The sequence below is a fragment of the Anser anser genome, assembly GCF_964211835.1.
Source record: "Anser anser genome assembly, chromosome: 1".
Lineage (NCBI taxonomy): Eukaryota > Metazoa > Chordata > Aves > Anseriformes > Anatidae > Anser > Anser anser.
In genome coordinates, this window is record NC_139720.1 from 134,057,111 (window position 1) to 134,083,487 (window position 26,377).

The following is a 26,377-nucleotide window of genomic DNA, read 5'->3' on the forward strand; positions in this document are numbered from 1 at the left end:
AGACAAATATATGTCTATAAGTTGATAGACAAATCTGAACATCCTTCCTATTAAAGCCGAGATTTCAAGATTCTTTGGGTCAAAACCAGTGATATCACACTTTTTAGTGTGATTGAGCACTCTGCTGAGAAATGTGTGTGGACGTTTTTGGACCTTTTCTAAGAATGGCTAAATTATGGTTTATATGGAAAAACAAACAAAATCTACCTCTGGAGGCGATGCAAATATATCTGAATTCATCTTCTGAGTCTCACTGAAGTTAGTTAGAGCTGCTTCTGCTTGAGGTATTTTCAACAATACTCAGAAGCAGATGGAGAAATCTGAAAAATAAATTGCCTGAAATATTATCTAGGACAGGACATTCACGCTTCCTCATTATTTGGGGACTTCTGTGGCCTTTGGGAAGTAGCTCCAGAAGCACGGTTCCAATTTTGCTGAAGTTCCACTGTCAGCTACTCAACTCTCTGAGGAATTACAGTCTTTTTTTAGGTGTCTGTTCATGTCATCAGAAAAGAATCAGTCCATAACCCACTGAAGTAATTTAATCCTACAGACCTCTGTGAGCTTTGACCCTGGCCCTCTGGCATTATCTTTCCCCACACTCAGACATATATGTTGTCTCACATATACTCATATGCTTCACTTCTGGGAAATGCAGCAAAATTTTCTCTGTTGATCAGTATATACAGTGCGTGTGTATATATATATATTTATACACATATATATGGCAGTGGAGTAGAGAGAGAACAGCAAAGTATAAATTTAGTAAAATTAAAATACTTTAAATTTATATATACCTAATAGATTCAAGTTTGTATTTTACTCTATCACTTTGTGATTTTCTTTCAGATAACATAAATGCTATGATTACCTTGAGAAAGAATTTGCATACATTTGGTAGGTTTGCATTGATTTAAAAGAAGCAAAAAAAATGGAAAAATATATCAGATTTAAAAAAGGATTGAAAAAATATATTTTTTCCAGAAAGCAATTAGGGTTTTAGCTGAAGCTATATATTGGGCAAAATATTCAAGCTTACATATTATTCACGATTATTCTTGAAACTTGAGTCTTTCTCTTTTTCTCTCAAGTATGTAGTTAATAATTCATAACTTACTAATCATCGGAATCTCTGCTTTTTATTGAAGTGTAGTATAGAATTAAATACAGTTTTTTTGTTAATCTGATGCAAATACTGTCCTCAATCAGAATTGATATATCTGAAAGTGCATAATTAAATGTAGTTTGAATCAGCACTACCGACTCTTAAATTGAAAATATCTAGGAATACTCAATTATTCTAAATACTGAGAATCCTTCTATATGTTCACAAACTGTTACTAGATGTAGTACTTGATGAAGGACATCGTGTTACCATTGCTTGTTGGAAGCTAGGCACATACACTGAGGGAATTGCTCAAAGTTCATTCTGCTCTTACAATGTTTTCCTAAGCATTCACTGTTCACTGTTGGAGACAGGAAAGTGGGCAAGAAAGATCTTTAATCTGATCATAGTGTTCTCATATAGTGTACCAAAGGACTGTATTTACTTTGATGTAATAACCACATGTAGCCTCTGTGGGTTACACTCAATCCCATCCTCAGGTTTTGTGTATATTCAAATACTGTGCAAATATAAAGACCATGAATGATTATGCAGAAGTACAGCTAGATACCATGCTTGTTTAAAAAGTCACAGTGTTAACATTTTTTGTTTCTGGGGTTATAAATTCACTCCCTTTACTTATGATTCCTTTAAAAATTTAGAGAGCATTTTCATATTAAAATATATTTACCTTTTTCTCTCTCTAAAATATCTTTACTGAATTTCAAACAAATTATATATTTTTCAACCGTTATGAACTTTGCTCTTTAAAGTTATAATAATTTTGTTTAGGTAAGATATTGAAATAAGATTTTTTTTTTTCTCTGAATTTGAACATTGTTAACATGATCATTAGACATCACTGTATTAAAATAAATAATTTCTTAATTGTTTTATGTACTGCAGATGAGCAGACATCTGCTGGGAAACCCCAGAAAGGACTGGTAGATCCTTACCCAACATTTCAAAGAAAGAAAACCACTCGTTTTCTTAAAATTGGAACTCCTTTCTATCAGGACAATCAACTTCAGGTTAAAGTCTACTGGAAGAGAACAGGTTTGTCCAATTTTTGTTTCACTGGTTTTCTAAGGAAGAACTCTCATAAAGTGTCTCAGAGTTGTAGAACATTGGTATAATATACTGAGCCTTATACAATCATTCAAAGTCAAATCCAACACCCGTCCTCCGTAGGTTATGCAGCATCACCCTGATTGGAGAAAGGCCATTTAGTGATTCCATATAACAGTAAGAATATGTCACATTGGATGGTGTGGATTATGAGAGGTATCCTTTGCTTCTGAAAAACTGCCTACCTGTTTAAATGTCTACCTCTCTTACCTTCTGTATCACATTCTGTCAAATTATATGTTTATTCCTCCATTAAATCTGCAAGCTTTGGCTCAGCCCGACTACATTTTAAGTGTTTGTCCCTTTCTTGGCTATCTTTTTTTTCTTTTTTTTTTTTAGCTTTCCCCATTAAAGTTTCATTTTGGTGTAACTTTATGGAAAGGCAAGATAATTTAAAGCTTAAATAAAAACTGAGGCATTTTTAATAATTAATGGTAAGTTTGCATAATAATATTATTTTGGTTATCAAAAGTGAGTTTGTATATTCTGAGCTTTGGACTGGTCACCTTAAAATTTAACCTTCTGTAAGTGAGTTGTCAACTAGTTGTTGAGCTGCTTTTGTAGTCAGAAAAACATGGCTTCTGAGGTAACTCATCCCACACAACTGTTAAATCATGCTCTAGAATTGCCTGTGTTCCTTTCTCAGTACAGAGGGTGCCTTAGATGACCAGCTCAGACCAGACAACTTGTTTGCAGAAGGCCTGGAGATGCCTCATTTCTCTCTGGGAACCGAGGTTCAATTCTGAGCCGTATGAACTTAAAAAAAAAAAAAAAAAAAAAAAAAAAAAAAGAGGCAAGATTCAAAGATGGGAGATGGGGATAGTATGTCTCCCACAGTCCCACAGATGTTAGGCGGGGTCAACTCACAGTTGAAAGATATTCATCTCTGTGAAGTAACTCATCCAGTTGTGGCTCTTCTCCCTCTAGCCTGTTTCCAGGAGGAAGGTGATGCATCATGTGATCAAAGTGCCACCACCCCTAGTGAAATTCACCTTACATGTATAGTAGTTTTCATGACCAGTTAAGAAATATTTTATCGTTTTAAAATAACTGGTTTTGTAAGTGGCAGAATCTCCACTACTGGTGATCTTCAAAGACAGATACAGCACACACCTTTTAGAAATGACATGGATTTGCTTGCTGTCACCTTTACTTGCATTCAAGGGATGAGCTAGTTGAGTTCATGAGCTGCTGACTGTATAGATTTTTGTATGAATCTGTGTACATTCGATTATATCAGGGGGACACCGAGACATCCATTTTTGTCATGTGGTGGAAGTAAGCTCTGTCACATGCTTTTGAGTATTTAGGTTTATGCCTCAGCCATACAGTGGAAGATATCTTCATTTTTCTTACGTAATGAGCTGTGATAGCAAAGGTATGTGAGAGGGACAGAATATGGAAGTTTGTCACAGTTTTTTTTTTTTTTTTTTTTTTAACAAAAATATATTTGTTATGAGTGACAGCATATGCAGTAACTCATCAGGAGCCTTTGTCTCATGTGGAACTGAAATATAGCCAGTTACCTCCTCCTGAGAAGCTAGCAGCTTCTATGAGCTCTTATAGGAGTTTGAAGATTAGGTAGTGCATGGATGAGGTACTTACTGCAAATTTACTAATGACAATGTGCTGCAGGAGCAAGATTTTTTTCACTGTGCTTGTGAACACAGCAGGTGGAACATTTTGGCTGTGTCTTGTCATTATGAAAGACAGCAGTTACTGGAGCCAACTGAGTTTGGAACTGTACCTACATTTTTTTCTCCTTTATGAACTGTACTGTTTCAAGTCATCTTTAGGGATTTGTAGGAGGTATAAGAATGCAGCAACTATAATAGGGAATACAGATAATTTACCTCAGCCTACTCTACAGCCTGATGTCTAGGTTATTTTCATTGAAGATAGGCAATCAAAGTTCATATCCTTCCTGACAAGGAACTGACCTCTGTCTTCTACATGACTGATGAAAGCAGGAGTCCCTACTGATTGCTTTACTGTTCTTGTTATTTTGTAGTTTGCTACAAAAGAGACCGGGCACTAGAACAGGATCCCCAGGATAGTGGCCATGGCACAAAGCCTGACAGAGTTCAAGAAGCATTTGGACAATGCTCTCAGAAACATGCTTTAATTTTTAGGTGGTCTTGTGTGGAGCCAGGAGTTGGACTCGATCGTTTTGGGTCCCTTCCAACTCAGGATGTTCTATTCAGTTTTGCTATTAAAAGCAATGTTCTTTTTTTTTTTTTTTTTTTCAAAAATGCGGCCATTGTATAGTCCTACATTGGGATATATGACTTTTAAATACATAGCAATTAAGAAAATATCATGAAACCATATGAAATATGTAGATTGATAATGCTGAGAGTTCTCATGACATAAGAAATAATTCAAGAAATACAAGACTGAAGCTTGAATATTTTGGACATTCGTAAGTTCAGTAAGATTTCAACTGTTTGTAGCAATCTGCTTTGTCTAATTTGTTTTTCAAGATTTTTAGTACTTTATGCAATAGACTTCGTGGTACTAACCAGAGATGGTTGCAGCGGTGATGGTGTAAATATGTTGTTTAGATTTTGGAGTTTTTTAGATGAAGATATTTAAACCAGTTTGATAGATTGATATAAAGTGTCTTTTAACAGTAACAAAAACTTAACAATTACTAAAACAGAAGGGTTTCACTTTGTAAGAACAACGTTAACTCATTTTCTTTAGTAATAACTGCTCATTATTGTTAGACCTAAGAATATGTATTTTTTGGAATTCTGTCCAAAACCAAGATGGCTCTACAGAAGAGTTTTGTACTGCTTGCCAACATCAGAGTGCATCGCAAATTACAGAAAAAATCAGAAGGAAAGACCTATGTGGGTACCTTGCTGTCTCATACCACTTAGAAAATACAAACATATTACTAAGGTTGTTTTGGATTATTTCTTTATTTTCATAGTTCCATTTGCTAGCTTCAAAATTGTTTTGAATTTGAAACATTTTGCTCTGTCTAAAAAAGGACAGAATATAATCATGGAATAATTTGGGTTGGAAAGGACCTCTGAAGGTCATCTGGTCCAACCATCTGCTCAAAGTAGAACTAACTTTGAAGTTAAATCAAGTTGTTCAGCCCTATTTGTGAGGCCCTATAACAGATGTTTTTATTGTTTCCTGAATGACAGGGAATTTGTCCTTTATGAATACCAGGCTGCAGAAGCCACCTAACAGTTTATTGCAATGCTCCTTCGGATCTCCAGAAGGCATGGTGGTGTCTCTTGACATTCAAAGGTAGTTCTGCCATTACTACAAAGATGATGTATTCCTCAGTGTAATTTGAAGATGTGCCTGTAGGAATCCAGTGAGAGAACACAATGATGACATTAAGGCTGAAGCTCTTGTTTTTATATCCCTCTGAATAGAATTAATCTGACTTCTATCCTGAAATAGAGGGGATGTTGCAAACTATTACCAAAGTAGCTTTATTATGCAGTAAAGTGATTGCTTGTCAGTACTCAGAACTGAATACAGTGTTTGAATGAAAGTCTGAGTGGAAGATCCTATTTCCATATTTATATATCATAATGTGCCACAGTTTGGTAGCTGGAAAGACTTATCTAGGCCAGTTCTTCAAGTGTCATTTCTTAAGTCCCATTAGCTTCAGTAAGCATGAGGCATGAATGGAATGTAGGTTCTATACTTTACATTAAAAACAAGCAAGCAAACAAGCAAACAAACAAAAAACACAACTCTCGGAAATAATCTTTCAGTTTGAATGCTTCAGTATGATAGCAATAATATCTTTTCATCAGGAGGTATGCTAGCAAGAATAACTGCACACTTCAAGCAGTACAAGGTGCTTAGCAAATGCACATAATTTTGCTAGAGAGTCATCACAAAAGTGTATTGTAATTATATGAATACAATGGCTTCTTTCTGAAAGAAGAAAATGTCTTTCACTTGCTGCCTCTGATTTAGGCCTGGGATTAGAGAAACACGGTACATTCCTTAAACAGCATGAATTCTGCTTTTGTAAATGAAAAGAGGAACTTGCTTGTGGCCAGATTTTTTGGCCATCTTGACTGTGTGAAATTAGAAATTACGTGCTATTTGTCTCAAGTAGTGGAACCAACTTAAACAGCTCACGTTTAACTCCTTGGTGCTGGATTCACAGAGTATCATCTGTTACCAAGAACCAATGCACTCTGAAACACCTACTTAAAAGAATTAGCTACTTAATAATTAAGATCCTCAGTACCTTCTACATTAATCAAGACTGAAAGTGCAAAAATAAAGAGAATCTTATATTTCTCCTGTTCCACAGTGCTTTGGCAACTTAGAGAGCTGAGGTTTTGGACCTCAGCTGAGAAGTCTTCAAGTTGCTTCAAAGTTGCATATCATTATGGTATGAGAATAAGATATGTCTCATAAACTGGAGGAGGAAAAAAAAAAACTATTCTTTATGAGCTCACTTTTGCAATTCACATCACTTCCTGCAATAACTCCCATACATGAAAATAGAATGTAATTTAGTATGATTCTTTTCCAAAACAACATATCACAATAATATTTTCTAACCCAGCACACTGTCTTTACTACCATTTTCTCAATGCTTGTTATTTGATTATAAGGTAACTATCTTTGCTCAAGTAAAGCTTTAGGTTCCTTCACTTGTCTTTTAATGAAGTCTACGTGCATTTATGTCCCCCTGTTTAAATAAAACATTTAAAGTACTTCTAGATATTTAAAATCAATATATATGCCCCTTGTTTTGCTTAAAAAGACAAATATTTAAATTGCATTAAGACTGGGCTTCAGGCTTCTTTCTTTGTGCTTCTGGTAAATGCTAAAGCAGAAAAAAAAAAACACTTAAAACAGGGAGAGGCAAAGAATCCTCCATTGTCTGATAAATCAACTAAACAAGAATAATAAATTAAATTACAGGGAAGAATAAAATGCAAGGCAAGGCAAAGCAAATAGAAAGCTGCCACAAATGCTTTTAAAACCAGATCTTAGGAAAACAAAATTAACTTTCACTTAGTTCAGGGAGATAAATGAAGTGACTGTATGTGCTGACTCTCTGTTTGCAATAACGTATTTCATATGGCAGGTTTTAAAATAATTGAAAGCTTTCCCCACGTTATCCTGTGGTCCTTTCTCACGCAACTAATACCATTGAAATTAATGAAACCGTTCAATGACATTTGGAGTTTCTAGTTGTTTTTTTTAAATAATTCAACAGTAGTTTCTTAACACTAAGGAATTACTTAGTTTGGTACTAACCGTTGCATTGCAAGATCAGTGTTTGAACAGCTGGCCATCTCCTAATCATAGATACATAAGCAGTAAAATATTTGTACTTGAAGGTATCACTGTAGTCCAGATGGTTCTTTCAAAAAGAAGATCTTAACATTAATTATAGTGATGTATACAGCAATGTATTTATCTCGTGTTTCCATGCAAATACATAGGCTCAGCAGAGGTTGATTGTGGGAGTATGCATAATGTTCATTGGCATTTAGGGATTTAATTGGTAAAGTTGGCCCCACTCTCAGCAATCTTTGACTAGATCAACTGTTCAGAAATTCACCAGGAGACGTTGCATAATTTTACTTTTCCACATGTGCTACAGCTGACTCAGATGCCTGTATCCTATGGGCTTCCCTAGCATTCTTCCTGGTGAGGCTGGACCAAGGGGCTGAGGCCAACTGTATGAAGTTCAACAAGGCCAAGTGCCGGGTCCTGCACCTGGGGCACAACAACCCCAAGTGGTGCTACAGGCTGGGAGAGGAGTGGTTAGAAAGCTGCCTGGCAGAGAAGGACCTGGGAGTATTGGTTGATAGTCAGCTGAATATGAGCCAGCAGTGTGCGCAGGTGGCCACGAAGGCCAACAGCATCCTGGCTTGCATAAGAAACAGTGTGGCCAGCAGGTCTAGGGAAGTGATTGTCCCCCTGTACTCGGCTCTGGTGAGGCTGCACCTCGAGTACTGTGTTCAGTTTTGGGCCCCTCGCTACAAGAAGGACATGGAGGTGCTCGAGAGAGTCCAGAGAAGGTCAACGAGGCTGGTGAGGGGTCTGGAGAACGTGTGTTACGAGGAGCGGCTGAGGGAGCTGGGATTGTTCAGCCTGGAGAAGAGGAGGCTCAGGGGCGACCTTATCGCACTCTACAGGTACCTTAAAGGAGGCTGTAGCAAGGTAGGGGTTGGTCTATTCTCCCACGTGCCTGGTGACAGGATGAGGGGGAAGGGGCTAAAGTTGCGCCAGGGGAGGTTTAGGTTGGATGTTAGGAAGAACTTCTTTACTGAAAGGGTTGTTAGGCGTTGGAATAGGCTGCCCAGGGAAGTGGTTGAGTCACCATCCCTGGAGGTCTTTAAGAGACGTTTAGATGTAGAGCTTAGTGATATGGTTTAGTGGAGGACTTGTTAGTTTCAGGTCAGAGGTTGGACTGGGTGATCTTGGAGATCTCTTCCAACGTAGATGATTCTGTGATTCTGTAATGCGATCAGCTATAACTGTAGTGGAGAGTTGTTCCAGAGTTAAAAGAATAGCCTGTCAGAAGTATTCTTCTGTGATTCCTACTCCTCCTTAACTTTGTTTCACATAGGCCTAATCTAATTCCAGGAATAAAATTTTTGTTATCTCACTGCTGATTTTTAAAATCTCTGTCTTTTTGCTTCCTAGAAGAGAGTGAAAATGGGACCATCTGACCATCTCCACATTATACTTTATGAACTGACTACAGGGCTCGATATATGTGGTTTGCATTTGGGTTATGTCTAAATGTGAAGAGCTAACAGTACTTAAAATGTTGCTGGTAGGAGTCAAAAAAAATCAACAAATAATACAATTAGTGGAGCAGATGAATGTGCAACTTCTCAAATAGTATGCAACTTTATGTTCACATTTACAATAGCAGCAACCTCAGGGGCATCTCCGCTGCAAATGAGATAATGTTGGGGAGGTTTTTGAATATCACAGTTTACTGCCTTTCTTCATGTTTCCACAGACACAACAGAAAACCACTAATGACTGCCTTTTACTTGCTTCCAAACCTCCATACCTTTCAGGGTAGGTGGTTAAAGCTCTCGATATGAGAGATTTAGAGGCAAGTCTCTCCAATGATTAGTCCCAGGAATGTAATTGGAAATTTTTCAAAGCCTGCCAGGAAATCAAATAAGAGAAGCCAAATCAGAATTACCTACTGTGGTACCAGAGCAAAAACAGAACAGAAGGCTGATTTTGCTTAGCAGATCACCACTGATGTCTGCTGAAGGCAGATGTGGCTCTACTGGACTACTTACATCAAAAATATTCACTGAACTATTTCTAACACTTTGTCTGGTTAATTCACACATTGTGTCATTTTAAAATTTACATAGTGTGTGCTATTCAAAAGTCCTCACTCCAGAACTCTTATAAGTAATTGTGAAAATGTATTCATTTTGGCTTAGGTGTTCGAAAGAAGTTCTCTTTTTATTCTTAACCTTAATAACTGAAAAATATATTTTCAAAAGCAGTATCCCCAAACTGTATTACTAGGTCATTTCCAGTAAAAGCTTTGCCTTACATCTTTACACAATCATATGTGAAGCAATCCTACCACTCCTCCTGTGAATTAAAAGATCCTGAGGTACTGCAGGTTGTCAAGATACCTTTCATCAGCTGTGGTGTAATAACCATCTGTAAGTGCTCTCAGCATACCTGAGTTCCTGGTATGGTGTGCCATGATGCACACGATGAATGGCCAGTTTAAGAACTTGTTGGAGCATTTTGCATGCATTGTATATGCATGCAAACCCACCTATCAATTTTTTCTGTCCATGAGGTATGAGAGAGAAGGGAGTAGCAGGTGCATCTCTGCATCTCCTCCCATTGAGGAGTTAAGGTTAAGTTGGCTGTATACCTGGACTCTGGAAATGGGAAGAACTCCCAGATTCCCTACCCTCATTATAGCTTCCCCACTTACATTAAGGTTAAGATTTGACAAAGTTACACAGAAGCCTAACGTTACTGACAGAATGCTCATAATGAGCCTTGGACTTGCTTATAATTTTTTCATTAAATTCTATTTTTGTATGCTTAGATATATGTGAAGGTCTGTATGATGCTTCTATTCAGGATACAAGCAGCTATTACGAGACTTGGAGTTTACACAAGGCAAATTTCCCTGTAATAGAAAACCAGAAAGAAATATTGTTGAATTCACTTTATGTAGGATGTTGTGTGTGGGAAAGGGAGTGGCAGTAGAGGTAATCTGGTTTAGAGATGATTCCAGACTTAAATCCTTTAATACAAACATCGTTAAACCTTGAACCTTTAAATTGTAAAACCTAGATATGGAAACAAACACTGTGTCTCAGACCCACCCTTAAATTATATAGTAATTTTTAATATAATTTTTGGAAAGGATTATTGTTGTGTTATGCAAAGAGTGTATTCTATAGAAAGATTGTTTGTTTTAAATGGAATAATGTGAGAAAAGAAATCTTTGCAATTTAAACAATGCTGCTCATGTTCCATGTAAAAGCAGGAAACAGTATCATTTGCCTTGTTAAGAATTGTTTATTGAATGTAGTTTAAATGTCAGCTGAGGGGGTTGGTGTTTATTTTAATCATACTGCTTGAATAGGTGATCATTAAAAAGTTATTGTTCTCAGGTGTCATGAATACCATGCATTTCATAGCCAAACATTTGACATCTTTGATTTTTTTTTTTCTACCACTGGGTGAATCAATACACAAGCAGCTAAAGTGCCAGAGTAGTTTTCATTTCAGTCTTTTAAGAAAACTTAGCTAAAATTCCAGAGATAGAGCACATCAACATCATGGTTTTTTACAGGGGAAAACGCATTAGCTCGGTTTCTTCCAACCTAGATGATTCTGTGATACATTGTGTTGACCTATCTATCCTGACAGCTCACTTAAGTACCATAGGTAAAATAAGATACTTATTATTCCATCATTATTTCTTGTCCTGTCATTAGCCTCAAATTTCAAATGTTGATGAGAAACTCCATGACTCATAGAGGAATAGAATAGCTTGTAAACCAATACTGAAGAAATAACTGTTATGATCAAGTATTGCTGAGATTATACTTTGCTTCTCTGCTGTACACTGAAGCATTCCCTCTCAAACCATTTTTCAGTCATACTGTTATTACAGCATGACACTGTCATGAGTAGTAAGTACCAAGTGGATCACTTTATACTAATCATGTCTTCAAAACTGAAGCCACTAATAGGAAATAACAGTGCTTCATTTATTCATTTGATTTTTTTCCTAATTTATGCCTTTCCTCCATATTTTTTCAGGACCTTTCTAGCAATTGGTTTTTATCAGAAAAACTGTTTATGAAAGCTGGTGCATTTTATAATTTTGTGTTTCCATGGAGAAGAATGCTGGCCTGATAAACAGACAAATGAAGGTCTGAGAGAGCAGAAGACAATTCGTAATATTCTATCTCAAATATTGGCATAATAGTTCTTGGTGTGGAAATATGGGAAAATTATGCTGCCATTCATGCTTGTGCGAGAATAGTGACTTAGAAGCAGTGTTGTATTATATCCACACCTGCAAAGGTGTATCAAGGGTTGCATACTGAGAAACTATAGGGCAGGAACAACTTATTCCTATTTCTTCAAGAAGTCATTGACCTGTACACAGCTTCAGGCATTTTGGAGATGATAAAATATTTTTCTTTATGTAAGACATAAATTTTACCATTTATTATTTTGCTATTTACCATTTACCATAGCACGGCTACATCATTTAATACAAAATAAATATTTTTGTCCTGGATGGTATATTATTTGACAAAGTATTTATGCAAAGCTCCTGCTATAACTTTGCCCTAGAAACAATCAAGCTGGTCGATATTGAGATGTGCTTCGTGTGCCCTGAGCTGACTCTGCCCTGGGCTGTAAAATTAAATATAAAATCTTTACCTGGTCTGGTTAAACTTTGCTATAGTCAATTTTTAGAGCAGTAATGCTGCAAGGCACACAATCCAGAAAGGAAACTACTTAATGTTGCTATATTTCCTTCTCTTTATTAATTGAAAACAATTAAAGACATGTTCAAGACCATCTTTTGACGATAGTTTTTATGGTCATTAATGTCTTGTTCCTGTTGGGTACTAAACTTTCTGGCCTTATCCATTAGCTACTCTTAACTACTGAAGTCAACACAACTGTTACTATGCTTAAGTGCTTTGTTGAATCAGGGCCAGAGTGCTCAGAAACTAGTAAGATCAACGCCCCAGTAAGAGAAAAGAAACAAAAAACGTGGCCAGTCACAAGTAATCATTGCAGTTTTGCTGTATGAAACATCAGCTTTAGCAATACATAATAGATTCATGGGCTTAGCTACATGCAAAACCAATTCCTTCAGTAATTTTCTTACTGAATAGCTTCACAGAAATTATGGTCTGTTTATGGCATTCTGTTTGAAGAAAGGTTAGGTTGGAATGAAGATAGCAGGTTTTCATATGGCAAATTATCTTCCAAACTTTGATAACAACCATTTTGCACATGCAGTTAATATGTTAATTATAAATGTGTATAGGGTGTGGGGGTGTGTGGGGGGTGTGCGCCAGCTCAGTTTCCTGAAGTAATGACAAGAAATACACCTCAGAACATAATTTATTTACAGGAATACTTTTAAATGTATGCTTTCTATTTTTATTGAATTAATATTTTTATGCTGCTAAGTAAAGCTTTTTAATATATGTTTATATTCTTTACTTTTTTTTTTTTAACCATATTTAATTCTAATGGGGAAACCTATCAGATACTGCTTATTAATTATTTCAAATCCTGTTGCTCTCCAGCAATCAGCTGTTTTGGTTTGGCCCAACAGGCAGCTAAGCACTTCACAACCATTCATTCACTAACTCAATGCCACAGTGGGATGGGGGAGAGAATTGAAAAAAAAAGGGCAAAAAACTCACAGGTTGAGATAAAGACAGTTTAATAAGGCAGAAAAAGAAGGGAAAATAATAATAATAATGATGAGAAAAGAATGTACAAAGTGAAGCACAATGAAATTGCTCACCACCTGCTGACCAATGCCCAGCCCGTCCCTGACCAGCACCCACCTCAGACAACCCCCCCAGTTTTATTGTTCCACATGATACCACGTGGTGTGGGACATCCCTTTGGCCAGCCTGCATCAGCTCTCCTGGCTGTGTCCCCCTAGCTCCTTGTGCACCCCCACCCTTCTTGCTGGCTGGGCAGCAGAAGAAGAACCTGAAAAGTCCTTGGCTCTGTGTAAACACTGCTCTGCAACATCTAAAAGATTGGTGTGTTATCAACATTAATCTCATCCTAAGTCCAAAACACAGTGCCCCACCAGTTACTAGGTAAAGAATTATCCCAGCTGAAACCAGGACAATGTTAGTGTGCCAAACATTTTTCTTGCAATTAAGCCTTCATTTGAGCTGCTGTTGTTGAACAAGTCTGCTTTGAAATGTTGTTTTCCATCAAATCCCATTTGATTTTTCTTTCCAGTAAGTTTCTGTGATTTGGTTGCCCACACAGTAGTACTGTCACAGCTGGCATTAATTGGCATTTTTATACCAAATTGCAGGCAGACATCATTCAACAGCCACCCATCAAACAGAATAATATAGAACTATAGGGATGAAACACTTCAACAGCAGAGACTGTTACCATTATCACCACTTGACAGGCACGGAGCAGAGGTAGGGAGGTAAGAAGTGCTTTGCCTAAAGACTTCCAGCCAACCAGCGGCACAGCTAACCCCAGTACCCAAAACAATCTGATGCAATTTACTTGCTGTAGATTAAAGGAATACAAAGAAATGTGTGCCTCTTAAATTTTTGTACCTAGTCTCCTAGAGTGGTAGTAGGTTGTTGTGATATTGATGATGCTGGGCTGAGTGAACAAACTTCACTGCTGCTCCTGCCCATGCTTATGCTGATTATCTATCTACAAAGCAGACTTCAGTTCCTCTTGATTGTCAAGTTGGCAACCTTCTGTCAAGTTGGCACTCTTCAGGAGCAGTAAATATAATATAACATGGAAAAAAGTGTTTGAGGCAAAGAAAGGAGCTGTCTGTAGTAACATGGCAGAAAAAAGAAACCACATTAGATGAAATTATTCACACCGCTGGCAGTACTGGAAATGTATAGCAAGATAAATATGTGGAAAGTGTTGGCAAAGAAGAGGAAGAGACATTACTTATTTTATTTAGTTTATTTTTCAGAAATGTATTTTTCAGAAAATGTAGAATCATTTAAACCAAAAAATCCAGCTATGAAAAGTTGCAGGATTGCCTGGCATTGTGTTGGGTGATTTTTCTAAGTGAATCTCAAAACTTCAGATGCTGTCTGGAGATTATGAGATCTAGCAGATGTAAAATGTAGGCCAAGGGCATTCCTATTAACTGTCATGCAGAATATGTTGCAGTACTTTAAGCAAAACTTTTCAATACATGGTGATTAAATTGTGCATAGAAACCAGAACTTTTCAAAGTGGCAAACTGAGGTACTTGTCATTAATTGACTTGTAATTAGTTGACATTAATAACATTTTGAGATGCTTTAACTATTTTTTTTTTTAAAGCTACATAATAAATGTGCACTTTCCTCAAACATAAATCTGAAATATATTTATTTTGTTAGAATGGAACAGAAGAGTTTAGGTTACAGAGGGGGAGAAAGAAGATAAATTTGGCAAAGGACATCTTCATAAATACAGTGAAAGCTTTGTGTATTCATTTGAAAATAAAGGCTGGTTTTAGTTGGAACATAAGAGGGAGGGAATCAAAACAGACATCTTTTCAACATGCTTTAGAGCAAGCCCAGATCACTACGTTTCTAGTTAGAGATATGAGATGTCTGTTCAACAAAGTTAGAAGGAAAAGAGCTAAGCATACGTGGAATTTTAAGAACATGCTCATGTGATGCCTGTATAGGAATGTTTTTATTAGTCTAGGAACTCATTTTATACTTCAGAAAATTTATCTTAAAAATCATAGCAAAAATAATTAACATTAGCTATTAATTTCTTTGGGAGGATTAGTTCTGTGCAACTGTCTGAAACATCAAGAACTCTTTGATTTGGGCAGCTAAAGATCATGTCCATGTCAGTAACGTTAGGTGATTTCTTGAAGTGACTTATGTAAAATATTTTTATGGTTTGCCTTTTTTTTTTTTTTTGGGTAAAGAAGTAATTGAACAAAAGTACAAACAAAAGTACAAACAAAAGAACAAAAGTAACTGTTTGAGTAATCTGCTTGCAGTAAAAGTTCTTTAAGGAGTTCTTAAGTGACTATTCTGTTGACTAACTTCACAAGCTTAGAGATGCTTGAAAGTCCTTCAAGTCACATGTTTCTATGCAAATATTTTCAGTCCTGGGAAAGATGATTGCTTGCAGTTTGTGCTTAGTGGATCAGTCTTTTTACTGTCAAATGGCATGCTTTCTAATCAGAAGAACAAGGGAGTTACCAAACTTTCGAAAGACTTCCAATTGGAAGGACAGAATCAAGAAAACTCCTAACTATTAAGAGGAAGATGGATTTTATACAAAAAAAAAAAAAAAACACAACAGTTTTTATAATGTGATATATCAGAGAAAAATGTGAAATATCCGAGAACTGAAATGAAGGATTTTGCCATTTCTTTGCAGCATTATGTTCCCATTCTAGAAGGGTTAGCAGAGCTTTCTGATAAAACTGCCAGAAATCGGTTCCAGTTATGGGGTACTGGATATTCTGTAAATATTAACTACTCAAATGACTTTTCGGAAAAAGTTATGGCTGTGGATTACAGTTTATTAACTTCAGCTGGACTTAATGCAGAACCATTAGCTTTGGAGATAGTGACTGACATTCAACTAGGCTGCAGCTTGAACTGTTCAGTACCTGTTGCTGAGTTTCTAATGGACAGCTGAAAAGAAAAATCTTAATAAAATTATATTAGTGATCTCAATGGAAGGAGAAAAGAAGGCTAGGATAAGCTTTTCTTTTGCATGTGCTGTAAACACAGAGTTGCATAAATGCTAAACTCTAGAGCCATAAACTTTATAAGCAATTTCATGAAAAAATGTGTATTTTCATCTTTTTTTTTTTTTTAAATTGAAGTCTCTTATGTGGCTTTTTAGATCATTCCATACATCTTGCATCATTCTGATTAAAAAAAAAAAAAAAGAATTTCTAAAGCAATCTTGTCATTTAATATGTATACTTCATTCATATATATACACTTTGAGTTCTTCATGCCTCTGGTTCTATTTAATTAAAAAATGTCCAGCTTTTCCCGTTTTTTGGAAAAGTTTCTATCTCAAATAGGACCTATTTTTCTGTTATGCTTCAGTTTTGTAACCCAAATTACTCAAGCTTCATGAAGATGAAAACTGAAGAAGTCTTAGTATTGAAAATAAAAGCATAGAGAAGTCAAAAAGACCCCCTCTAATGAAAAAATTTTGGATAAACTTAGCTGTTGCTGTTAGAATAGATTCCAGTTAGTAGCTGATGATGTACATATATATAAATATGCATGCAAAACCCTTTGTGAAATAACTTTAATTACGTATTGACTTAAAATAAAGAAAGTCTTGTCTTTTCAATATAGGCTGGTTTGAGAATACCAGGATTCCTTTGTTCATTTTGTTTAAATATAAAAATATGAAATTGTGGTTATTAAAAACATTCATCCTATATTTACAGTCCCAAGTTAATAGGACAAGCAAGAGTGACATAAAAAGTTTTTTTAACCTCTTCCTGATTTTCTAGCTCAAATAGATAGGTTATTTGGAACCACAGCTGTTTATGAATGAGTGACTAAGGGTTTGCTAATGCACAAGAGGAGAATTAGGAAGGAAGGCAAGAACTGTGAGAGGGCAGAAGCTGCTGAAAAGCTCACAAAAGAAATAGATGTGGAGCTGCAATAGAATCTGAACAGCTTTCTGCAGTGTCAGAAGCTGCAAATACCAAATATTTTGGATGACAACTGATTTAATTACATTTCTGGAAAAAGGCATAGTGAAACTCTGGACTGATATATCTGGGTGCTGAGTTGATGTAAGCTCTTGATTCTTGGTATTTAGTAGCTTTACAAAGATCAGTCTACCTTACATGCAGATAGTTTAAAATGATAAGTTCTGATTATCAGATAATACGCAATCAATAAAAGATTTCATTAATGCAATCACTATGGTCATTTGGCACAGACTGCACATTGTTAATATAGTCAGATTAATATAGCACACAACACTTTCAGATTCTGGGAGAGGGGTGCAAGCAGGTGATAGGCAATAATTGAGTGAACTGGAACAGATAAAATCAGATGAAACCTACTTCCAAGTGCACTGTGATTGTGTCTTCATCCAAGAGGCATATCAAATGGGAAAACCCCAGCAACCAAGAGTCGAGTAAAAGCACATCCAGTTATTTATTTGTTTCTAAGTGTGAGGGAATAATCACAAGGCAACAATTTATTTCTTTATACATTTCTTTTTGAGAGCATTTGGACTTCTGAAGAAAACATGCAAATAATTAGCATACATGTTGTTATGAAGCCAAGTGCTACAAAAGTCTATTTCAAGGAGGTTTCTCATCAGTCTTTTACTAGAATACTATTTGAGCTAGTTTCAGACACTACTTATTTTCTCTTTAATTTATAATCCTTCCCTTCTGCATCCAACTTGCTTACAGCAGTCTAATGCCAGACCAGCCCTAAGGGCAGCAAAGATATTTGTTTTCCCTCTTGAAACCCACAATCGGGCACTTGGCATTAGTGGCTATGTCATACCAAGTTAATTAATAATATCAGACACGTAATTTTGCATCCTCTGTATAAAGATAGAGGAGAACTAAATCCAGAAAAAAAATGACAGAATATATTTGTACTACCTGATGAGTTTTTCTTCTTTTGTCTAATTCTTTATTGCTCTTTGGTTTGCTTCCTTATGCAATCAGTATTGAGAAAAACAACTATAAATTTTTATGCTTATCCCTACAGTTATTTGTAGGGCTCTCAAAAAGTGAAGAGCTGGAAGTTGCTTGAAAGCTTATGTTTGAAAACATAGTGCTGTAAGTTTTGTCACTCAAGACTTTGGTATTACTCCTAAGAGTCAGAGATAGAATTTTATTTGGGCAGATACAGGACAGGTCTTATGATACATTCTGAAAGGACAAATCTCAGGGTTTTGCAGGCATTTTCACATACCTCCAGGCACAGATTTCTCAAGTAGTGCCAGACAGCAGTGTTGCAATGCTCTGACAATATAAACAGTCATGGGCAGTTGGCACCAAGTCATTCCATTCATTTACAAGATATTCAGAAGGAGGAGCATTGAGATTATTTTTAATACATCCCTAGATGCTTACATTTCTGAAAATGCTAATTCTCTATTTTTAAAGTTAACATGTTAGCTGATATATGGCTTAAATTACATAACTGTATAATACTTTCTCCATTTTATTAATGTGTGCTTATGAACAAGTGAGGAATTACCAACTCTAGAATACTTAAAATTCCTATATATATTCATATATATACACATATATGTGTGTATATATATATATATACACACACATATATATATGCCTGTATATATATATATAAAAGATTGAGAAGTTGCAATGGTGAAAGTGTAATTATGTCTTCTCCTCTTTTTTTGAACCATTTAGATATCAGCATGAATCAATTCCAAGTCCACTGGTTACTGGAGTCCTGTGCACACAATGACACCAAGGGACTTGGGAAAGTAACTGAGCTGACTTATGTAAGTCTCCATTCAGACTTGTGCTTGACTCTGAATAGCTTCTAAACAGCAAGAGAAAGGATGGTTCTGTAACATAACACAGCATGTTTCATACTATATTTCACGTATAAGTAATCATAGAATAGAATCATAGAATGGCTCGGGTTGGAAGGGACCTTAAAGACCATCCAGTTCCAATCCCCCCACCATGGGCAGGGATACCTTCCACTACATCAGGTTGCACAGGGCCTTGTCCAAACTGGTCTTGAATGACTGTAGGGATGGGGTATCCACAATTTCTCTGGGCAAGCTGTTCCAGTGCTTCACCACCCTCTGAGTGAAGAATCAGTAAGAATAAGTAAGAATGCTTCTTTTTTACTTTCTTCTTGTGCAAAAGATAGAAATGATGCATCTGGAGTATTGTTTGTTTGTTTTTGTTGTTGTTGTTGTTTTAAATCCAAGCCAAGCTAAAATCATAATGCTTTGTTGGTGCTATTCAGAAAACAAGAGCAGACAAATTTATAGCTAAGTACCTATATATTTCTACAGCATATAGAACACAGGGCTTGATTTGTAATTAGAACTGTAAGACTCTATCAAAGTGTAAATACTGACAAGTAATAATAGTAATTAATAAGCTGGGTTTCCTTTTAGACATGCGGGTGTGTTTCACAACCCTGAGGAGAATAATAGAATTAGAAAAACAGAACAATAGTTGAAAAATACTAGAAATTAAATCTGAAAGTTGCACAGATATCAGATAAGGAGAAAAGATCCATGTAAGTACATGTCAGATCAAATATATATTACAGTGTCAGTTCTTCGTACTTATATTGTTGGTAATCTAGCATCATCTAGACATCATATTGTATCTGCAACACATTATTTGAAAAACACAATATTGTGATGAGTGCATCATAATTGATTTAGTGGGTTATGTTGAATGGAATAAAACATAATTCACCTTAACTTCTTACCATGAGCTGTACTACCAGATCAATTCAATGGAGTTAATGGCATGTAAAAGTAGAGTAAATCATAAGAAATAGTTTCTCATGCAAGAAGCTGTTAGCTTGTAAGATTTATTACTTCATGGGGTTAGCAAAGCAAATATTAGCAGTGAATTAAAAAATGATTATAATATAATGCTATGATCAATCAGTCTCAATATTTCAAGGTATGCCCGTGAAGATAGGAGAAAGTTTATATTTAATAAGTTTAGTTTCACTTGAGGTCAAGATAGACTCTTTGTACATCTGGCCAATACGTTGTGGGATTAGTTCATTTATTTCTATCAGTCATTTTACAGCAATCTGTTCAATCTAATTTGTGAAACTGTGTGTTTCTTTTGAGGGCTCATTTTTATTACAAACTCTCAGAAGAAGACTGATGCTACAAAGGGTTTGATAGTGAATATAATCGTTCAAGATATAGGCCTTAGGTTTTGAGTGTTGAGCATTTAGTTTCTGGTCCGTGGTTTTATGGACATTGAAATTAGACCATTTGCTATTCTCAGAGTGTACTTTGAGATGCATTTGAAGCCTCCTAAAATTCAGCCCAAACCCCAAATTACAAGCAGGTATCTGTTTTAATGAGTGAATGGGAAACACTGGCCTGAATAGCCTGAATAGCTCAGAATAGCCTGAAATCTTGCCTAAATATACTATTGTCTTAAAACAAAGGTCTATTTACAGTCATTTGTAAAGTAAAGGAACAGTTTTGTTTGTCTGTTTTGTTAACTGTCTGTTTGTTTGTCTGTTTATTTTCTTAAAAAAAAATAAACAATACAGTTACAGTTTAAGTAGGAATCAAACCTGTTATAATACTCTCACAGCAGGTGGAAGATGGAGAATCAAGTCCTTTCTGAGCCCAATCTCTATATCCCATTGAAAATGACCTTCAAAGTGAAGTTTTGACTAACTTGGCTTGGGATTCACTTCCAAAAAAACAGGGGGTTGTGTAGAAAAACCTTGGAGACTAGTGATTCTGAAGTGAAAGAAAGAAAGATCTAAAAGACAGTGAAAGACTTGGGACCTTAGCCAGAAAGGTAGTATTGGACATTCTCCTAGAAAAAAATAAATAAAGCAAACAAACAAAAAACAACTTTTTTTTTTCTTATAATTTGATTTGTGCTAAAGCTTTCAGGCTGTGAATTTCAAATATACTTTAGACAACATTAAGAAGTTAGAAGGACACACTTTGTGTAAAGTTTTTTCAGTCACTGTCTTTAAAAGGAGTATTGTACTTTGCAATACAGCTGTGGAGTTTATCTTCTTGATAATAATATAGAAATAGTTAATGTACTAAAGGGGAAAAAAAAGTTCATCTATAATGCCACACTGACTTTGAATGCACTTTAAAAAAGTTAAATGTAGATGAAGCCTGTCATTTACAGCAACTTAACTCAGCTTTCTTACATTTATTTAATTCAATTAGCATTTACATCCTCACATTGCTACCCCCACTGCCATCATGTCAGAGACTGTTCTAAATGTTAGATGCTAGTTGCTTTGATAGAGCATGGTGAAGGAACTGTATAGAAAGGAAAGGCATGTCAAAATGCCATGCTAATGTATTTTACTACTGAAAATAATCATAACATATGCAATGTTTGCTTTGTAGACTGAGTAAAAACAATGTTGGCATGTGTTAAGCATATCAGGAAAATATTTTATTGGAGAAAGCTTTTTATCTTCTGCCAATTTTATTTTTCACTTTTTTTTTTTTTTTTTTCCCCCTAGGGATCTGTTTGCATCATGTTCTCTTTTTGTTTTTCCTGTTACAGGAGAACTACATGATTCTGAAGGACCTGTCGTTTGCATGCAAATATAAAGTAACTGTTTTGCCTGCAAAATCTAAAGGTCGTTTTAAGGCTGAGAGTATTTTCTTTGTCACCCCACCTTGCTCTGCATTTAAAGAAAAAAACCACAAGCACATTAATTGTCTTGCTGAAGGAGGTAAGACATGATCTGGAGAACTTGCCAAATAGTTTCAAATGTACTTACAATCACCAAGAAAAGTCTTTAATGAAATTCTAAAATAGTATATAAAAGATTCAGAAGAAAAAAATAAAAGAGATGATTAATGCTTATGTGAAAAATCAATTAAAATACATAGCAGTATAGATTTAAGTTGCCACATTCCTGTTTGTCAATTAGGTAAGAATTTTAGTGAACTGGTTATGAACACATGATGGCACTTGTTATTACATAGTTTTTAGTGCAAGGAGGAAGTTTCTCAGTTACATTAACTATAATGATGAATGACAGATGTGAACATAATTATGCTGGCATGATCCATCTTTTGAATGTTTTGCTACTGATGCAAGCTGCTTTTTTAGTTTGATTTTGTTTAGGTTAATGCTTCTCTTAAATAACAAATAAAGGTGCTCATACCTGGTAGAGTGTAGCTACAATTCAAGGTGTAGCTAAAAGATTATTGTAAATCACAGAATCATGGAGATGGTGGTTAAAAAGGATCTCTAATCTCAGCTAATCCAGCCATACACTTCAAGCAGGGCTATTGCCAGCACTAGGTGAGGTCAGCCATAGCTTTGTGAAGCCAAAGTTTCCAGCATTACAGTTTTCTTCCTGGGCAACTGCAACGGAACCATACATTTCACCTAATCAGAGTGCCCCTATTAAATTGTACTTAGTTTTAGAGCATGAATTTTACTTTTTGCCTGCATCATGGAGATCTACGGGTTTTCTTGTGGTCCCAAAACTGGAAAACAGCTCAGATATTCTGAAATACAGAGGACCCACAGGATGGTTCCCTGTGAATGAGGCGTTTATAATTTTATGTGGCATTGGCTTTTCTTTCTGTCATCTGTAGCTGACGGAACTTGATTTGAAGTTTGAATTTGGCCCAAAACACCAATGGAATATATCAACGACAGGCTTTAGTTAAAACTGAAAATGTAATGGCAGAAAGCTGGCAGGATACTGGACAACATCAGAAAGAGAGCTCTGTCTGACCTTGAATTGCAAAATTAAATTAACATTATTGAATGTTATCTTTCAAAGTTTAGCTTATCTTTCTGCTTTCCAAATTTATAGTGCCAGTTCTACCAAAAGTGTTGGCCAAACCCGAGAACCTATCTGCGTCTTTCATTGTTCAGGAAGGTAACATCACTGGTCATTTTTCCTGGAAGATATCAAAGGCAGTCCTTCACCAGCCCATGACAGGGTTTCAAGTCACATGGGCAGAAGTAACCACAGAAAGTCGACAGAATAGCTTGCCCAACAGCATCATTTCGCAGTCACAGATACTGCCAGCAGTAAGTTGTTTGTTAATTTCCTTTTCTATTGCATTCATAACTGCATGCATACGTGGCATACTTTTAATTTTTAGTGGTAATGCGGATGTCACACATAGCATTCTCTCACTCTGTGGGCAAGTTGGAGCAGGAGGTGCTTTATTTTTTCCTCCTTGTTGGAAATACAAAGCACAGCTACTCTTCTCGATGGCACATCAAACATTTTAATGTGCACAATTGTCAAATTAACAGACATTATATGAGAAATGCCTAAAGGGAGAAAAAGGTCATCTGTGTGTGGCAATAAATGGTTTTTATTTTCTTTTGATGATCAGGCTGTTCAGCTTGGTGGTTACTATAGTTTTACTAATTATTTGGTGTCCATGTCCATAAATTTGATGTATTTAACCATTTTTTTTCCCTTTGAGTCACTCTTTGCTCTAAGAGAAGTAAAAATCACTTTCCCCTCTGTGAATATGCGCTATTGTCTGATAGACAAGTAAGTTGAGGAATACTAGATTTCACTGTTTACTGAAAGTATTACAATGATTTATTTGAATTCTTCCCCCTATTTGCTTTAAGACGGCCCTTGCTATTTCAGTTCCTCTAGCAGAAGCAAATGAAGAGCACTTCTTTCAGACTGCCTTGCCAGATTCACCAGAGTTCATTCAGACTCAGTTGCCAGATCCACCAGAGTCAACAAAAGGACTTAAGTAGCTGGCCTTGATCCAAAGTCTACTAACAATGTTGGGAGTCTTTCCATGCACTTCAGGGACATGGATCAAAGCAACTGTCTCAAGCAGAACAGACTGAAAATCTTTTCACAACATTTGTTTTATAAAAGAATGCATAAAATGTTTTCTTGGACACATCTTGCATTCAACACATTTTCCACAAGTCCAAGACAAGGTTCCCACAATTTTATCTTAATTCCTAGCAGACTGCCCTAAGGCTATACCCCCTGTGTTTGAAAGCATGTTTTTCTCAGACAGAGCAACAAAGTTGACCGTGGATGCTCCAGAACTATGGGGCAAGCTACTATGCAGTGTGCAGAGCTGTTTTGTTCCACAGTAGTACAGGCTCAGTGGGATCCAGACTAGTTCATTCAAAGCTCAATCTACAGTCCCAAGTGGAAGCACAGTGCAGAAAAAGCCTTGGTCTCTTCAGCAAGCCACGTTGCAGGATTATTTTAAAGCAGATACTCAATCACAGGCATTTGAATGCAAACAGCCACTTTAGCACAATAAGCAGTTATAGACCATGAGATGTTACTTTTCACTTCAGTTTTCATCTTTTGTTTTAGGACCAGGCGTATGGTTTATACAGAAATTCTGTTTCACTTTTTAAGCTTCTGGTTCAGTTATGTCTAATTTAAAATATTTCTTTACCTTGTGTTATGCTTTTTTTTTTTTTTTTTCCCCATATGGTTTCACTACTGTAAAGCCTGAAGATTTAACTATCATCTATCACCGTATGTATGTATCTATTCATAACACCTGGTTAACTTGCACAAAACTCTGGTTTGAGCTGAAATAGTATCACCCACACTCTGAAACCACCATAATGTAGTGTATTTCGTGGTGATGATCATTCACTCATTTTTGTTGGTAATCTCTGATTGTTAAAAATTTAATATTTACACAACCAGGCTGAAGTGCACATGTCCCAGGAGCATATGAAAGAGCAGAGTGAATTCTGTGTGATGTATGCATTTTTCTCTCTCTCCTACCCATTATGTATGTTACATGTGGTGGAACAGCTTTTGCAAGATGTTTTAAGAGCAGCCCCATCTCAGTATATGCAATTATTTGTCAGTAAAGCTACACTTTTATCCATGCCTTTTCTCTCTCTCAAAGCTACACTTTTACCCCTGCCTTTTCTCTCTCTCTCCTTTCCCCTTTACTTTCTGGTCTGGCAAGAACAGCAAATTATCAGTTATTCTCACAGCCACTTTCTGCTCCCTGCTGTGTGCTTGGGACAGTGCCTGCCAGAAGAGTTTGCTATGAAATTCTGGCTAACCAGAGAACCACGCTGCGTGTGCGCTGTCCAGTGTCTCTGCTCCACAGTCTTATTCCTGGGATTGGTATGCTGTGTGTTTCTGAGGTCCTTTTTTAGCTTGGAATACAGTGAATTGTGACTTCAATTCCTGAATGCCCTTCAGTCTTCAGTAAGATGTATTCCTGTCTGGGAGCATTTATAAACTTACTCTGAAATTATTTTGCACAGTTTTAAGTGACCACACAAGGTACAGAGCAATAAAAAGTGAGGACAATACTGATATTTCACAATCCATCCTGCCAGAAACGTGATTAAGAACAGAAGGGCCGATCTTCATGGTGTAACTTTGGGCAAACCGGCTGAAATCACTAGTGCTGAAATCACTACAGTGGGTGTAACCACCCACTGATTTCACTATCTGCAGCATGTACCCCAGACCTGAAAATTGCCATGAGTTAATTTATCAATCAATAGAATTTACAGTCAGATGTAAAATAAAAACAAGTGTATTTAATGAACCTGTTTAAAAAAAAATAAAAAAATAAGAAGCTAAAACCTGTTTTTTTCAGTGGTGAACATATCAACTTTCAAGAATACTAAGCTTGTACCTCTTATACATGAAACTGTAACATTAGGGAAACAATGTATGCTCAAAGTCAATGGCAAGCAAAAGTTCAAGACAAACCTCCTCAACCAAGTAACACATATGTTAAATCCTTTTTACAGATTTCTAAGAAAGCAATCTGTGGGTTCTGAGTGACAGAACCTGTTTAAACCACTGATTTGTGTGAGTAGAGCAACCATGCTTTATTTTTAGATGCCATGAGAATTAATGTAATTTATTTATTGTTAGGATCATTATGTACTCACCGTGCCCAATCTGAGGCCATCAATGCTTTACCGATTGGAAGTTCAAGTGCTGACAACTGGTGGGGAGGGACCAGCTACAATAAAATCATTCCGAACACCTACTCTTCCTCCATTTTCACCCCACAGTAAGTAGTACCTCATTTTGGCATGTTATTGTGTGTTAAAAAAACTTCAGTCTTACACATGCAAACAGGTTGCTTGAGCCTTAGAATCTTTATTGGCTCTGGTAGAATTCCATAAACATAATGTGCATGGTATTATATGGTATTATTGTGGGGTTTTTTTGTTTGTTTTGTTTTTTTTTTTGTTTTTCC

The 26,377-nt window shown here is 36.2% G+C and overlaps 1 protein-coding gene across 9 annotated transcripts in view; it reads left to right on the forward strand.

Annotated features, from left to right (window-relative positions):
• ANOS1 (anosmin 1) overlaps positions 1 to 26,377 on the forward strand; it is a 142,970-nt gene that overhangs the window by 107,602 nt on the left and 8,991 nt on the right. For 8 of the 9 annotated variants that reach the window (XM_083825295.1, XM_083825297.1, XM_083825296.1 and 5 more), the window contains 5 exons: positions 2,012 to 2,161; positions 18,864 to 18,958; positions 21,723 to 21,894; positions 22,996 to 23,216; positions 26,047 to 26,188. In XM_083825295.1, the coding sequence (XP_083681421.1) occupies positions 2,012 to 2,161; positions 18,864 to 18,958; positions 21,723 to 21,894; positions 22,996 to 23,216; positions 26,047 to 26,188 (780 nt within the window). Of the gene's footprint in view, positions 1 to 2,011; positions 2,162 to 4,244; positions 5,501 to 18,863; positions 18,959 to 21,722; positions 21,895 to 22,995; positions 23,217 to 26,046; positions 26,189 to 26,377 lie in introns of those variants that run through there. The other variant, XR_014580156.1, reaches the window with a different exon arrangement.